General features: G+C 43.1%; 1 protein-coding gene and 1 long non-coding RNA gene across 3 annotated transcripts; one reads left to right on the forward strand and one right to left on the reverse strand.

Moving 5' to 3' along the window:
• The first annotated feature begins 668 nt into the window (after nt 1-668).
• On the forward strand, nt 669-1,871 carry LOC136356381 (uncharacterized). Of its 2 annotated transcripts, XR_010741138.1 has the most exons (3): nt 669-892; nt 1,316-1,364; nt 1,489-1,871. It is a non-coding gene; the product is annotated as an uncharacterized lncRNA (long non-coding RNA). The 2 variants fall into 2 exon arrangements; XR_010741137.1 differs by lacking the exon at nt 1,316-1,364.
• A 10,041-nt stretch (nt 1,872-11,912) lies between these two features.
• Nucleotides 11,913-17,064, reverse strand: LOC107280628 (pentatricopeptide repeat-containing protein At2g13600-like). The gene is made up of 2 exons (XM_015779317.1): nt 15,067-17,064; nt 11,913-11,927 (listed from the first exon to the last, which is right to left on the reverse strand). Exons 1-2 carry the CDS (start codon nt 17,062-17,064, stop codon nt 11,913-11,915), a joined length of 2,013 nt encoding a protein of 670 aa, XP_015634803.1.
• Nucleotides 17,065-17,308: the final 244 nt, after the last annotated feature.

Raw genomic sequence — 17,308 nt, forward strand, 5'->3', positions numbered from 1 at the left:
GGGCTGGTTGTCGCTCATGGCGTCGGCCGCTGCGCTCGCCTCCTCCGCCGCACCCCGCCGCCGCTCGCCTCCTCCACTGCCTTGCCGCCGCCGGCTCGCCTCGCCTCCCCGCGCTTGCTGACTCCGCCATTGCCGAGAGGAGAGAGAGTGTGTGTGTGAGAGAGAGATAGGAGAGAGAGAGTGACATGTGGGTCCCACTTTTTTTTTATAAATAAAATGCTGATTGAACTGCCACGTGTACGCCATGTAGTCCAAAACCACCGCGGATTGGGTCGAGGGGGGTAATTCATCCGGTTTGCATAGTTTGAGGTGAAGAATGTCCGGTTTTGTGGTTCAGGAGGGTAATTCGGACGAACACGATAGTTCGGGGGGTGTCATTCGTACTTTTTCTTATAAAAAACTGTAGCCAGAGCGAGGATGAGTAACGTGCAATTTCAGGCATGGTGTTGTTTCTATAGGTGATGCTTTCTCAGTTCTCCTGTATGAGCTGTGTGTTGTCATTCATCCTTACTCTCAAGCTGTCAGCAGCTTGCTTGATGGACAATATATCTAAATATGTGAAAGCAACAAGCTTTCTCAAATAATATTAAGCCACGTCATATGTTTTATATGAGCCGTTGGATGCAACCAAAATTCAGCCCCTGCCGTTGGATGCAGCGTGTAAAAGAGGCTCAGTAAAAGAGAGCAAACGGTCAAGAATATTCTGGATAGGTTGGGAAGAAGGGAACGAGAGGGAAAGAAATCCGCTCCTGTGCCACCAGCCGTCGCCTGCGCCTGTGCCTTGCCCCGCCGCCACCTGCGCCCAGCCCGCCGTGCGCCGCCGCCGGCAGCCCTGTGCCCCTCCGCCACCTGCGCCCGTGCTGTGCGCAGAGTGCCTAGAGTTTCACAAGAGGTAAAATAATGAAAAAACAAGGTTGACCGATCTGATTGAAGTTGGTGCTTGATCATGGTGGGATATGTTTATTGTGCTCTCTATTCCTAGCCATTTTTAACCAGCAATATGCTAGCATGCTATCATTTCAACTTATCTGAAGACCTTTATTAGTGTTTCAGACTATTTGCTTTCTATCATTAATATGCATGGTCATATCTACAGTATATATTATGTATTAGTTTGACAACTCAATTATATTATGGACTATGGAACATGGTATAACTGACGATTATTAAACTTACTGTAAATGACCCTTGTGGAGGTGGGATACTTCACAATCTGTAATATGTATGTATCTATATATATACTTACTGCAAAACTACCATGAAAGCATTGGGATTTATCATCTTCTTAATATATCTTTATCTCTGCATGTTACAGTATATTTTTTCGGCTATGTCATGAACTTTGGGTCTTCAACTAGCGCCTGGTACATCCTAGAGATTTATTGTCCAGTTAAATTTTATTTGACTGTATAAGAGAGATGTCCCTAAATTTTATCTACTGCATTGCATCTTGATACAGTATAACATTACATGTTTTCTCAATTTCAGGTGCACTTGAGGAGCTGAGGTTTTGCAAAAAGTAAAGCACCATAGACAAGGAGATGATGGCAACCCCAGGAAAAAAAAAAGGAAATGCCTACAATTTACTGTTCATATAATCTCTTGTTGTCTAAGGAAATGCCGACAGGGAGCTGAGGTTTCTGCAGCAATATGTTTGCATCAGTTCATATAATCTCTTGTTGTCCTATAATTTACAGTACCTTTCTGGGATATATTGTGATGTAACTATAGCAGTTGGTCACTGATTAATACACCTTCTAGGTCTACACTTTGAATCTTTATATGTGGACTTCCACAAACTGAACTTGGCCACTAACTGACTAGCTATGATTTTGAATGGTATTGATTGGATGTGTGATGGAATCGGTTCACATTTTTGTCCTGTACATTTTTTCCATTCCATTGCTATGTAATAAAATAACAAATTAGGTTTATTTCATGAATGACCAATGTAATAATTTTATTTTTACCAGTGTCTATGACGATTCTTTAATAATGTATCAGTATATATATGATCAGCAATAATATATATTACGAAAACGTGCCTTGCACGTGCACGTTCACTAGTGGAAAGCTATGGAGTAGTTCAAACTGTGGAGCATTATATGTGTGCGGTTGATCTTGTTGGTCGAGCTAGACGTGTAAGGGAAGCGGAGAAGTAACAACAATACAGTGTACTTGTCAGGTTATGGAAATCTGTAGCTAGTCTGAACGAAAATTAGTGCAATCTAATCTTGTCTCTTGATGTATGCAATATGGAGCAGCCGCACGCCAGCACCAGCTATCCCTAACTAGCCTGTATATGAACGATATGAATGAGAAGAAACTAAAAATACCGTAGCATCAGGTTCGAAGTAGTAGAATGATTCGTCTCTTGATGGTGTAGAATGATTCGAAGTAGTCACCAGATTCGGATGAACAGAAGACATCTGAGAGTAAAACAACGATCCCCTTCGTCTCGATGAAATATTTTGCCGGCGGCGCGCCGCGCATGGAACCACAAGAGGAGCTGAAGAGGCGTAGCATATCAGCGCCGTGATTAACGAGATCAGCTGAAGAGGCGGTACCAGATGGGCTGTTATGCAAAACAGAAGTGGAGGAGGCGGGCGTGTATTCGTAAAATTGCCACGCTAGGAGACTTGGCCGTAGGATGTCGATCGAACGGATCCGGACGCATGTGTACACGAGTGCAGCTTTACTCCCGTGTGCACAGGATATGCTGCCTAATATCATAAAAATCAGGATACGGCTTTTGGTACTCCCTAGCACGATTCCTTAGCTTTGCGAAATTCTCTCTGATAGTATTTCTAAACCAATCCTCCGCAGTTTCAGGCTTTGGTGGATCTGGTGGTGGACTTGGTGGCCTAAAAGGTGGTTGTTGCGGCACAATATTGTTATATTGGCCATACCTAGTATCGGGAGGATATCCCCTATTAATATCATTGTAGGCATTAGGGATACGTGGAATAGTATGACTAACAGTATTAACAGGTGATGAATAATAATTAAAATCAGTACTGCTAGTCGTGGTATAAAAACCTGGAGAAACTCCCAGGAAACCGGTCTGACCGGCCCATGGCCCTGTCTGACCGGTGATCAGTGGTGCGGTCAGACCGGCCACAGGAGGTCCGATCTGGCTAAATAGGGCACGGTCTGACCGGCTATGGACGGTCTGACCGGCTATGGTAGGTACGGTCTGAACGGCATAGGATGCGGTTAGACCAGTGTCATGACCGGTCATACCGTTAGCTAGGTTTTGCATATAGCCGATTCCTGTGTAATCGGCTGTATAATCACCCATTGACGCCCCCCCATAGCATTATAAGCATATTGTATAGGAGCAAAACTAGAAATAGCATATGCATCTACATAATGATCATTAACCTTTTGAATAGCAAAGTATGGGTTGGATGAATCGGAGGTTACCTTCGGTGAAACTACAACTTGAGGTAGCGGGACGTTTCCTTTCACGACGCCTTGATCGGTCCTAATGTATTGTGTAGTAACATTGTTGAGCTCGTTCCCGCTCGTTATAGTTAATGAAGAAATTTCTTGATTAAATCTGGTCATACAGATCATAGCCGAAATCGCTGACCGAATAGATTAATATACGGTCTTGATATGTTATTGTGTTTAGCCAATTTTATTAAAACTAGCCTTTGTTGATTTTTCTGGACGTAACAGTAACTTCGGTACTGTAGCAAACTATACAAAATTAACCGATCTGAAATAAGATCGGCTGCTCTGTTTCCTATTTCTTCTCGGTAACAGTGTGTAGCAATAAAAGGAAACAATGTTCTTGCTGCTGTTGCTCGGTAGATCGGCTCTAGTAGCCTGATCTTTTCTCTGTTGCCGTATGAAACACAAAGAAACGAGGCCGTCGAGCCGGCTTCTGCCTCCTGACGATGATCCTCGGTATACGCGGCGTGCTGGACGGCAAGTATTCAGATGGATTCAGTGACGACCAGATAATTAACTTCGCCGCCGAACGGATTAATTCGGCGAAAAGAACCAGTGCGTAGCGATAGCAATTACAGTGTAGATTGATTTCAGCTATTTAGCCGAAACTCCTGATTTGATGAACAGTAATTATTAGATTAAACGAAATTCGGCCCTGATATGCCGATTAGATCGTTCCCTAGTGGAGTCGCCAAAAATTGTGTTGGCAACTTTTTTGACAAGTCGACAAGTACGATCGCAACACCTAAACGCCTTGCGGTGATATGGAGTCGCCAACCACCTCGATCAAGCCAAAGGGCCAAATCAAGATGGGTTTTGTAAAAAGAAAAGATAAACCGGCTAGCGGAGCCGATTTAGAGATCAAAATCAGCCTCTATGCTGATTTAGATCGATATGAGGATAATTACCCGTCTCGTGGGTAAAACGGAAGGTTTTCAGGACAAACCTACAAAGAGGTGTCACACTCTCGCAGCGGCGGCGGACGGTTTACGGCACAAACCGACAAAGATGGACTAAAACTAGGGTAAAATAGAAAACATAGTAAAAGAACGATTCAAGTAGATTGTATTCGGGGGTTTTACAATAAACCTGCCTTGTCCCTTAAATAGGGGTTGGTCTTACCCTCTACAGGCCCTTCTCCACGTCCAACTCGAGATAGAAACTAAAGGAAACACGAAACATGCCTTCCCGAGTAAGGAAATCCGAGACCCGACGAAAACAGACTCGGACTCGGACCCTGACGGTCTGACTGCCCACATACCTGCGGTCAGACCGGCCCTATTAGCCGGTCAAACCGCCCACACACCTGTGGTCTGACCGTCCCTATGAAGGAAATCCGTCACTTTTCAAACTTTGGCAATTTTCCCCTATTTCGTCCACAGGTGCCAAATTTAAGTGTAAACAAGAACAAGATTGAGTATCAATGCAAAAAAGGAGCCAGGGTGTAGTTGGATTGAGGTGAAGGATATTGTTCATGTATTCCTTTCCTTGTGGAAGATAGGAATCATCCAGAGAGAGAAGAGATGTACCTAATGCTAGAAGATTTAGTTTCTAATATATCTTTGTATTCTGAACCTGATGAAGAAACACATGGTTATTGTCTCGAGCCTGCATCATTAGACTTCCTTACTTCCCAATAAAGGCTAATTAACCACTACTAAACGATTGATTTTCCTGGACGCCCCCCTTTTTGTTTCCATGTGGTTCGTAAGTGGAACCGCATAGAAAAATAGAGAACTGGCGGTGGGGTGTCGCCCGCACGGGAAAATTGATTTTCCCGTGCGGGCGTCCTAAGCCAACCGCACACCCCGCACGGGCCCACCATTTAACCCACCTCCCACCGCCCGCTCCACCAACCACTCTCCCACTCTACTCCTCTCCTCTCCTCTCCTCTCTCTCCCTGCCTCTCTCTCCCCTCCACAGCGACAGCACGGCGCACGGCGGCGGGAGGAGAGCAGGCGGCGGTGGCCGCCACGGGCGACAGCGGTGGCGGTGCACGCCCCCTCCCCTCCTTCCCCTAGCAGATCCGGCGGAGGGGGGCTTGGAGGCGGCGGATCCGGCGGTGCCCGCCCCCTCCCCTCCTTCCCCTTGCAGATCCAGGGGAGGGGGCGGCGGATCCGGCGGCGGCGGCCGCGGGCGACAGCGGCGGCGGCACGCACCCCCTCCCCTTCCTCCCAGTGCAGATCCGGCGGAGGGGGGGCTTGGGGGCGGTGGATCCGGCGGAGCCCGCCCCCTCCCCTTATTCCCCTTGCAGATCCGGGGGAGGGGGCGGCTGATCCGGCGACGCGCGGCGGCGCGCACTCCCTCCCTTCCCTCCCCGTGAAGATCCGGCGGCTCTCCTCCCCTCCTTTGCAGATTCGGCGGCATGCGTTGGTGACAGGCGACCGGATCTATCTCTCCCCCTCCTTTCTTTGTTACTTGTGTTTTTTGTGTGTGATTTGTTCTTGTGAGATGTGTTCATGTGATGTGTTCTTGTTGATGTGTGATGCTTCTTGTGATGTGTGTTCTTGTGATGTGAGATGTGTTCGGCGGCGGGCGACCGCGAGGGCGATGGCGGCGGCGGGCGACCGCGAGGGTGATGGCGGTGGGCCTTGGCTAGGCGGCGGCATGGAAATCGGTTTTCGCGTGCGGGCGCGCCACCCGCACGCGAAAATCGCGATTTTCCCAGACCACTGGGTGCGTGCGGGCCGCCCACCTGCACGCGAAAATTGGCTAGCCCGCTGTTGACGACCTAATTTGGTAAGATGTGAACCAGATTCAACATTGGGATCGAGGCGGATTCAATAAAGAGATCGATTCGAAGAACAGAGTATGCATCGGCTGTGAAGGTATCGGCTGGAGTATGCATCATCTAAGATGAATCGGACAAAAGACAGCCGATGGAGGTGATGCAACCGATTCTAATGAAGATGGTTTCAAAGTTGTTTCCAGAATCGTTCAAAGTGCTTCATGTGGATTGCCATGATGGAGATAAAGCTTTCGGATAAGGCAATTGTATCTATTAATTAGGATATTTCATGTAATTTCCTTAGAGATATGTTTGGGCAAAAATCTGCCGCAAAGACTTATGGTATCTTAGAGTTTGTTAGAGTTAAGTGTCGTGTCCGGCAAGGACATATTTTGTATCTTGGGTATAAATATGACCAGAACCCAAGAAATCAATTAATAATCGTTCAATACAATCTTGGCGCATAGCCACCCTTTTTACTTTCGTTTATTTTGACGAGTTCTTGCTTTCGGGTTGAGCTGCATCGATTCGATCTTCAACTAGAGGTAAAACTTGTTATGGCGGCTTGCGTTCTCAGGGTTAATGCTTCCATCTTTATGGTACTTTAACCTGGTTTATGTAATCCGTCGAGTTATCATATACATGTTGCAATCTATGCTAGTTACGCTATATAACTTGTTATTGACTGGTTCTTATCGTTAGGAAACAATCGGTAGAATTATGTTTTTGTTATTAATCTAGATTGTATCATGTATCTACCATCTCTTATAGATTTTCATCATCTTGCTTAGATCTCATACTTGTCTTTATGCTTAATGCTACATCGATTGAGTTCGATCTATTAAGTGGTATTTATAATTATGATATCTGGCTTGTTTTATGATCATCGAGAGAGTTAGTATCAGGGTTTCAGCCGATCTTACCTGATTTAGCTTCATGTCTTATATGTTTGATTGATATGCTAAATCTGCCCTTTATATTAAGATCTTATCGTAATAAAGTATATTAGGCTTCTGTTTGATATATTTTCTGTTTTAATATCTTAACGCAGAGTGGTATCGGAGTACTAGCCGATACATGTTAGATATATCTGATCGGCTATGCTATAAGTGTTTATAATCTTTATGTTAATATATATTTCAATCTAAGTGATTTATACTGTCTCGGCATGGCGTCTGATCTATCCCAATCACTTGGTTTAAATATACATCGACAGAAGGATTATATAGCGTTAATATCTACAGCCGATCGAGTAGATTTAGTCTTATCTTGCTTATTTATAGCTGCCGATCGATTCACATATGACATCGGCTTGAAGATAAATGATATGTCATCGACGACTGGCCGATCAGCTATCGTTTATGAATTTACCCGAGGTTTCTTTTGTCTTTATTTCTTGTTGATTGCAGGATCAAATCAACTGGCACGCTCACGAACCTAAAGGCAAGATTTTGGACCTGCATTGAAGTTAAGCAGATCTTCCAGGCCAGTGTGTGTTTTTCGCATCAACACGCTTTTGGCATGCCCAGTGGGAAACGGCAAGTGACAACAATGTCAGCAGAAAAGCCATCTCCGTCGTCGGCAAGCAAGCCGCCAATTCCTCCGAAAACGGAGCTGGCCTTCGGTGAGGTCGGCCCGCCGCCGGCGATCCCGCCCAACGCCATGCTGCGGTTTGACGTCGAGCTGCTTTCCTAGGCTAGTGTCAAGGACATCTGCAAGTACGGCGACATTTTCAAGAAGGTGCTCGCCGAGGGACACAAGTGGGAGAATCCCAAGGAACTCGACAAGGTGCTTGTTACGTTTCAAAATTTTGTTCGAACGAAGTCTCAAATCCAAACGAGAATCAGGAGAAAATTTTCAAATGAAAAGACCATTTTAGCCTTATTATTATCATTCTAAATTCAGTGGAACACAACAAATAGTAAGATGTGGGATACGAGGAATGTCTATCAATTTCAGGAAGATGTCAAATTTTTTTGAAAAATTCTCTTACGCTGAAATGGTTGGTTAAAATAATGGGTTATGAAACTGCTGTAAGTTTGATTAAACCTGAAATTGCTTATCTTCAGTACTTAGATTACAACGGGTATATTTGCAGACTAAATTTTATCCTTTGTTTGCAGACCCATCCCTAGTAAATGAGCTCCTTAATAATGCCTACATGTGCAGCCTTCCCTCTTTTACAGGTATGTATATTGGATTAGTGATTCTATTGGTGGTCACTTTGCAAAGGTTGCTGTTTCAGTGGATAAGAGGGCTTACTATCAAAAACTGAGGTGACAGACATGTCGTGTGATTCTAGAGCTATTCATAGTGCAGCTGCTGGTGGAAATTTGCCATTGTTGAAATATCTTCTTTTTATTAATTACATTTATGATTATATGTGTTGTGTCAAATGTCAGTCATTTTTTATTAGCTCTAAAGATCATGGTTCAAGAAGGCCGGTGGTAGAGCAGTGCTAGGACAGACAACTAGTACTACCTCCCTCATGTTACACATATTTGGCACTATTGACTTTTATTATTTTTCTTGGACCGTCAATATTTTTTGAATGGTTACTTTATGATGAATGATAGTTTGATTCTTATATCTAGGATGCAACATACTTTGATAATGTGGCAACTTTTTAAGTATTTATAATTTATTATGCGAAACTGATAGGTGTCCAAAATTGAAAGATGAATAGTTTCCGTGCCAACTATTTGCAAATTGAGATAGTAAATCCAATAAATTAGAAATCATATTTATAGCACTTATTAAAAGATAGTAGTGCTGTTGGTGAGTTTGCCAGCGCCACCATCATTGACATGTGGGCAATGATATTAGGATTTGGGTGAATTTGTACTTTGTAGACTACAGCTCTTTAATTTTCTAGGCATGGCATATTGTTTGTTTTTAGGATGAAAGGTCTTGTTTCAACCAATTAAAAATATATTTGTTCAACAAGGACTTAATTTTACTATCTCAGTAATCCGTTGCAATGCATGGGTATTTGGGTACTCCCCCGGAGCTTCCCCTCACTCTCCATCTATTTCTAATGTACAAAAGATACAATAGAGCCTCTTGTAATTCAGCTCAAAGTTGTGTGTCTTGAAGTGAGGGAGAGGAGCTCTATTTATAGCCTCTATATAACGGTTATAGCTATGGGAAATGTCCAAAATGCCCTCAACCATCATTGGGACTTCGTCAGGAATGTACACGTGGAAGGCCAGGATGAGGGGAGTTTGTGGTGGTTCGGCCGAACCGTGGGCCCCACCTCCTGGCCTCTCCTTTGGCGGGGTCACTGATTGGTGGGCCCTGATGGTGGTTATGGCAGTTATGTCTTGTTCCATGGCAGTTTCACCTGACTTGTGGGCCCTCCAATCCGTGTGCTTGTGTCTGATTGGCCAGAGGTGTGTTTCCTTGTATGCCGGGTGTGTTTTCTCCTTAAAATACCTGCATACACATATTTCACCAACACTAGTGGAATTGATTAGTAATAATCCCTACCACTAGTTGGATACCACATTTTATTTCATTATCTGCAGGTATTGACGGTCAAATATTATCATTTAAGGATCACCAACATCCCCTTCATTCCCTCTCTCTTGCGCATTCAAGAAAAACGGAACCTCCTCGTTTGGAAACATGTTTTGACATACTCACTCAGTCATGTTCACCACAAGAGATCACCGTTGTTGTTTCTCTCTATCGGGACCATGTTGTTGACTACCTCATGCCCATTGTTCTGGTTTTCTTCGTTGCCAACCACCACTATCTTTGGATGAGTCATATTGTGGAACACACTCGACCACCATACTCACCGCCGTTTGGTCGTTGGAGCACCGTTGCCCTTCTTCTCTTCTCTTTTGTTTATTGTGTTGGTTAGGGAAGACGATAAATAATATTACTTGGTTTCTCCTGCGTGTTCAAGGAAAACAGAATCCTCTCGTCCGGGAACTAGTTTTGACACACTCATCCAGTTGTGTTCACCACTAGAGCTCGTCGTTGTCGTTTCTCCCTCTTTGCCCCCCTGCATCCCTCTTGTTCTGGTTTCTTCATTGCCAACCTCCACCGTTTATGAACGAGTCACATCGTGGGATACATCCTACCACTTTCCTTACCATCGTTTGGTCGCCGGAGCACCGACACCCATCTTCCCTCCTCTTTTGTTTCTCGCCTTGAGCTAGGGAAAACAATGAACAGCTTATGTTGGGCATTATTCTTTCTTAGTCTATCCAACCATGATCCTAGACTACTCACATAATATTAAGACAAATGGAGTATGAATAGAACATGAAAAATTCTAATTTATATCAATGAAACAAGCACCCGTTCAGAATTAATGAATCAGATTTTCATACGTGGGCTAAAAGAAGTTTTTTTCAATTTCTAACTAATTTAAGTTGTTTTTTCATTTACATTATTAGATTTAGCACTATTTGATCCACTAAAAATTATTGTAACTTATAGTTTTCTCTATATTAAATTATTTATAGCTAAATTTGAAAATAGGATTAAGTCATATAATTTTCCTAATATTGAATTATCATTCCCAACAAAGTTATTTGTAGTTTGATGTTGTTATTTATACGTTTATATTTCCTTCATCATTTATGCCCAACTATAATATATGGTTTTGGATTTTAATTTATGTCAATGAATATTATTTAGAATCCGTTGCAACGCACGTGTATTATGCTAGTATAATTAAATATGTACACATTCACCAGAAAAAAGGAAGAAAAACTTATGTACGTACATATCCCAGGAGAAGAAAATGCAAAAAAGAAAAAAGCAAACACACAGTAGATAAAAAAAAAGAGGGCACGTACGTACATAGGCACCTATCATCGAGAAAAACAAACGATCAATATGGTTATTTAAAACATAGCACATCTATCTTATCTATAATAAAAGAAAAAATTATTACATCACATATTAACAATATTTTAATTAACAATTTATCACACTTAAACCGTATTATGCCTTTTCTCACCAAATAGTATTAACAATTATTGAACACCACATTCATTTGCAAACAATTCCATCTACTTTCGCCTCCACCTATGAACCCAATACATATATCTCAAAGAAAATAAGGATTCTTCATCTCCCCCTCCCCGTCCCCTCACATGCGTATCACTGTCTGCTCCTCCCACTAGCTTGAACTGGCGCTCTTCATTCCTCTCCCCATTCATATTATTTAGCTATCCAGCGAAAAGAGAAATAATTAATAATTATAATTTTGAAATGATTAAGCTACATGCTACACATTTGATTTCTAATATAACTATTGCTCTATTTATAACTAAACAAACAAATTAAGATTCGTATGCCTATACTTTTCTATATAAGAAATATATCACAGTCAACCCATAAAATTTTATGTACATACATGGAATTTCATGGGAGCTAGAAGGCATTGCTTATGGAGAGGCTCTCATATAAACTCTACTAAAAATTCTTTGGTACTTTGAGAGACGGTTTGTCAGCCAAAGAAAAGAGGAGGTTAGGGGTAATTGATCTCAGGCTTCAGAACAATGCTTTGTTAATGAAAAATCTGCATAAATTCTATAATAAGCACCCTGTTCCATGGGTTAAGCTGGTTTGGTTTTCTTACTATATTGATAAAGTACCTCATGACGTTTCCCAGAGAGGCTCTTTTTGGTGGAGGGATGTGATGTAGTTTGCAGACATTTTTAGAGGGATTTCTTCATGTAAAGTGGGTGATGGAAAATCCTGCTTATTCTGGGATGATCTGTGGAACAACAAGATTAGATCAGTCATTTATCCAAGAGCTTACTCTTTCGCTAAAAATACAAAGGAATCTGTTTTTATGAGTTCTACTAAGGGGCTGTCACAACTCTTCATGCTTCCAACGTCAGAACAGGCTTTTCAGGAATATTTGGTAATGTCAGCTAATGATCCTTTGTGTCAACTTTCAGATGATAGAGACTTACGGAGTTATGTTTGGGAAAACTCTTCTTTCTCTTCTTGAAAAGTATATGCAATCCATTTTATGTATATTCAAGCTCCTGGTTATCTGAATTGGATCTGGAAAAGTAAATGCACTATGAAAGTTAAGGTTTTTCGATGGCTGCTTCTAATTGACAGATTAAATACCCGAGATATGCTAGATAGAAAGCATTGTGCACCTGTGAACAGTGATTTAACTTGTGTTTTGTGTTCTTATGGAATTAGAGAAACCTTCATGCATCGTTTCTTCCAATGTCCTTTCAGCTCTCAGTGTTGGGCTCAATTTGGAATAGTCTGGGATGTATCTCTTGCTTTTGAGCAAATGTTGCTTTAAGCAAAACAAACTTATCGGTCTTGGCACTTTGTTGAAAAAATTCTCTATGTGGTTTGAAATATTTGGAATCAGAGAAATGGGCTTATCTTTGATGGTGTGATTCCATCTGTTTCTTCTTGGAGGGGTTTCTTTAAGAAGGACCTTTATATCCTTATTTATAGATTACCTCTAGGAGATAGGAATTTTCTTTCGGATTGGTTAAGCCTATTGTAAATTTATTCTTTTGATCTTTATATAAATTCATTTACTGTGGGGGATTCCCCTACAATGTTTTCTTTTTTAAAAAAAAAATCTATGTGTCATCCCGTTGATGCGAAAAACATACACTGGCCTGGGAGATCTGCTTAGCTACAGTGCATGTCCAAAGGTTGATGAGATACGGGTGTGCCAGTCAGTTTGACCCTGCAACTGACAAGATATACAAATCTAAGATCAATGAGCCGATCGGCTGACAAGCCGATAGAGTAATTCCAGCCGATGCCGATACCAGCCGATAGCGATAGGGATTCGAGCAATCGGCTATATGTCCAATGTAGATAATGATATAAAGGTGATCGGCTGATGATGATAAATAACAATAATATAGTCCAGTAGAAACCAATCGGCTAATAATGATATGATAAATAAGCATCGATCCAAAGGTTAAAGCATACATCGGCTGGGGGTCCGATGTCAGAAAATCCACAAGATTAGATTCAATAGTGAAACCATTGTTCTCATCGGCTAAATCCAACTTATATGTATATGCAATCCTTATGAGCCGATGCAACGTCCAGATAACTTATCGGCTAGCACCCCGATAAAACATTAGCATGAACCTATCGGCTTAACAAGATTTATATTATCAACAACAATCTAGTAGGTCGAACCTAACCGATGTAGCACGAGATTGTATATGATAATCTAATACTCGATGAGCCGATAGATATGTCTAATGTGATGAATATAACAAATCTATTTACAACAGCATTATAATTGTAGAGATATATCGGCTAAAACAGAAGATCAGACCTAACCGAGACAGTTCCGACTAAACCGATGCGTCTCTAAACACAATGCAACTAGAGATAGAATTGAGATATCAGGTAGGCAAATATATCAACCAAACCAGAGCGATCCAAGAGATCGAAGCGATGCAGCCTTGAACAACACCAACGTAGCCGATAGATTCACCAGGGCCGGCGGAACGTAGGACTTACCCCTTCGTCTAAGATCGAAAGCCAATGCAGCCCCGCGTCAGGTGCCAAGTTGCATCGGATGACAAGTAAAAACCTCGGTAAAGAGGGTGGCGATGCGTCGAGAATAGTTGTATTGATCTATGTGATATTTTACATAGACCCCGGATGTACATATTTATACCCGTGGGTAGATACTAGTCTTTGTCGGACAAGAAACAAACCTTCCTAAAGATAAAACAGAAATATAAAGTCCTTATTGGACTCTAAACACACTTTCCTAAAGATAAAAGAAAACTAACAAACTATTCCTAATTAATAGATACAATTGCCTTCTTCGAACTCAATCCGCACGTGGCAATCCTCATGAAGCACATCAACTCAATCCAACAATGATTCCGATCTCAACTTGCCGGAATCAGCTACATCGGCTTACCTTGTCCGATTCGGTATCTGCCGATGCACACCGTAGCCGATGCAGTCCCGAAGCCGATTTTTGCTCTGTCTCTGTTATTGATTTCCTTCCAAATCTGCTTCAGCCTTAACCCCAAATCCAATGCATAATTTACCAAATTTGGTCGTTAACACATCTAAATAGCAAAGAAGTATGATAAAAAAATATCAATATATATTAGATCATTCTATAAATATGCATAGCTAAACTATATCGGTAGAATCCGAAAACAAATATAAATTCAAGTCTGGACAACACTTGTCTTTTTGCATATCGTCCGAATTGAAGAAAAAAGCTACAAAATAATTCAACGACACATGTTTGCACCATCATATACCATATATGGATATTCTTCTACACCTATTAGGTGTGAAAACAATTTCATTTTGTTCTTTGTGCACAAACCACTAAAAAGATGAATCATTTCTATCCCAAGACATTAAAAACGATTGAGATGACTGTGGATTCTGGCACATAAACGTTTCAAGTGAACCGTTTAGGGTGAAATATGTCTAAATATGAAAAAAAAACAACGAAACAACGAAAATATGAAAAAAAAACAACGAAAATACGTTCTTTCTTCCAAGATTGCCCCATTCAATGAGCTAACAATTGTTGTGCCAAAAGAGATGTTACAATCTGTACAGAATACCTTGCAAAATGAAATATGTACATAAATGTTAATTCCATTCAACTTGCCTATTGACTATTGGTTAGCTAGCCTTTTCTGGGAAGTAAGGAGGTCTAATGATGCAGGCTCGAGATAATAACCATGTGTTTCATCATCAGTTTCAGAGTAAGATATATTAGAAACTAAATCTTCTAGCATTAGATAGATCTCTTCTCTCTCTGGATGATTCCTATCTTCCACAAGGAATACATGAACCATATCCTTCACCTCAATCCAACTACACCCTGGCTCCTTTTTTGCATTGATACTCCTCAACCTTGTTCTTACCTTCACAACATCTTCCCATTTCCCCAGCTTAGCATAGATGTTTGACATAGCGACATAGGCAGATATGTGCTTCGTGCCCATGTAGAACAGCTTTTCAGCAACTTTCTCACCCATCTCCAAGTCCATTGTGTACCAACAGGCAGTAAGAAGGGCTCCCCACACCACACCATCTGCTGGTATAGGCATTTTGGAGATGAACTTCTCCGCTTCCCTTACACGTCTAGCTCGACCAAGAAGATCAACTGCACACGTATAATGCTCCACAGTTGGAACTACTCCATAGCTTTCCATAGAGTGGAAAAATCTCATCCCCTTGTTAACCAAACCAGCGCGAGCACTAGCCATCAGGATGCCCAAAAAGGTGATCTCATTGGGTTTAACATTGTTCTTCAGCATCCTTGCAAATTGTACTATAGCTTCCATCCAATGGCCGTTTTGTGCAAGCCCATTGATGAGTGATGTCCAAGAAGCAACATTGGGTGACATAATGCAACTAAATGCAGCCCGTGCATCGCTCACACAGCCGCATTTTGAATACATATCAACTAGAGCTGTCCCAACATAGCCATTGGACTCAAATGGAGTCTTGCATAGGAGAGCATGAACCATTTTGCCTTGCTCGATGGTACCAATTGTGGCACATGCATGCAGTAGAGCAGGAAACGTTGAAGCACTGCATTCAATAGACAATCGGCACATGACCGCAAACAGTTTTAGAGCTTCTGAAGACTGATCATTTTGAACATAACCTGAAATCATAGAGTTCCATGTTACCGTGTTCCTTTCATCCTTTATCTGTTCGAACAACTTCCGCCCCTCCTCCAATTTCCCATTCTGGAGAAGCACTGACATCATGGAGTTCAAGGTAACCATATTTCTCCGAGGCATCATCTCAAACATCCGCCGACAGTCTTCAAGCCTTCCCTCATCAGCGTACGCTTTTATCATCAGATTATAGGAACCTGAATCATGCTCTGTCATCTGCGAAAAAACCAACTTAGCATCCTCTGTCCTGCCCATTGATATAAACCCTGCAATGAGTGTATTGGATGTTATCAGGGATGGCATTTGCAAGCCATTGTAAACCATCACAGCATCATCCACAGCACCAGACCTACAGTAAAGATCGACAAGAGCGCTCGTGATTAACTGCTCCGACTCAAACCCACTTTGGATCAAGCATCCGTGAATCGATCGCCCAAATTCCAATGCTCCCATCTTCACACAAGCCCTCAAAACACTGTCATAAGTGAACTCATTGGGCATGACACCATCCTCAGCCAGCAGCTGCACAAACAGCTCCAGTGACTTGCAACAGTACTCGTTAGCGCCCCGCGCGTAGCCCGAGATGATGGCGGTCCACGCAAACAAATCACGAGATGGTGGCATCCGCTGAAGCAAATCCAGGGCGTCACTCAGCAAGTTGAACCTGACAAGCGCGACGACCATGGGGCTCCACAGCAGCTCGTTGTTGGCATGAAGGGTGTCGAAGAGCGTCCGTGCCGCATCGAGATCAAGGCACGAGGAGTAGAAGTCGAGAAGAGATGCCCCGACGACCGGGAAGTCGTCGGACCCGGACTTCACCACCTGGCAGTGCACCTGCCACCCCATGCGGAGGCAGCGCCCGCGGGCGCAGGCGCCGAGCGCCGACGCGTAGGTGGCCTCGTCGAGCCCCGCCGCGGAGCGGTGCATCCGCGCGGCCGTCCCGAGCGCGTCGCGGACGCGCCCGCGCCTCGCGTGGGCCGCTACCGTGGCGTTCCAGGACAGCGCGGCCCGGCGCCGCATTCCGTCGAACACCCCGCGTGCGGCCGAGCCGATCTGCTCGGCCGAAGCGGCGGCGGCGGCGGTGGTGGCGCCTGCATCCTGGTCGGCCTCGGCCTCGGGCTCAGTCGCGGCCGACGAGGGCCGGCGCGGTGGCCGCGGCGATAGCCTTCTTGCGTGGGTGGGCGGCGGCGGTATTGGTTTCCACCGGGCGAAATGCCTCGCCTTGGAGAGCATATGCCGCGAAGACGCCTCGGATTGGTTCGTTTGGCTGGCTTTTAGTTCCTTTTTTTTTTTTACAATTCTGATGTTGTATTAATAGAGTACGCTTAAAAAACAACTGGGACAATTTGGAACACATGAATTTGGACAATTTGGATAACAGATGATGTTGGTTTCTCTCTGTTTTTTTTTTTTTTTGACAATGTGGTATGCAATGCAAGGAATAAGGTTAGTAGCACCAAATTTTGGACATGCTTCG

The sequence above is a fragment of the Oryza sativa genome, chromosome 4 (assembly GCF_034140825.1).
Source record: "Oryza sativa Japonica Group chromosome 4, ASM3414082v1".
Taxonomy (NCBI): Eukaryota; Viridiplantae; Streptophyta; class Magnoliopsida; order Poales; family Poaceae; genus Oryza; species Oryza sativa.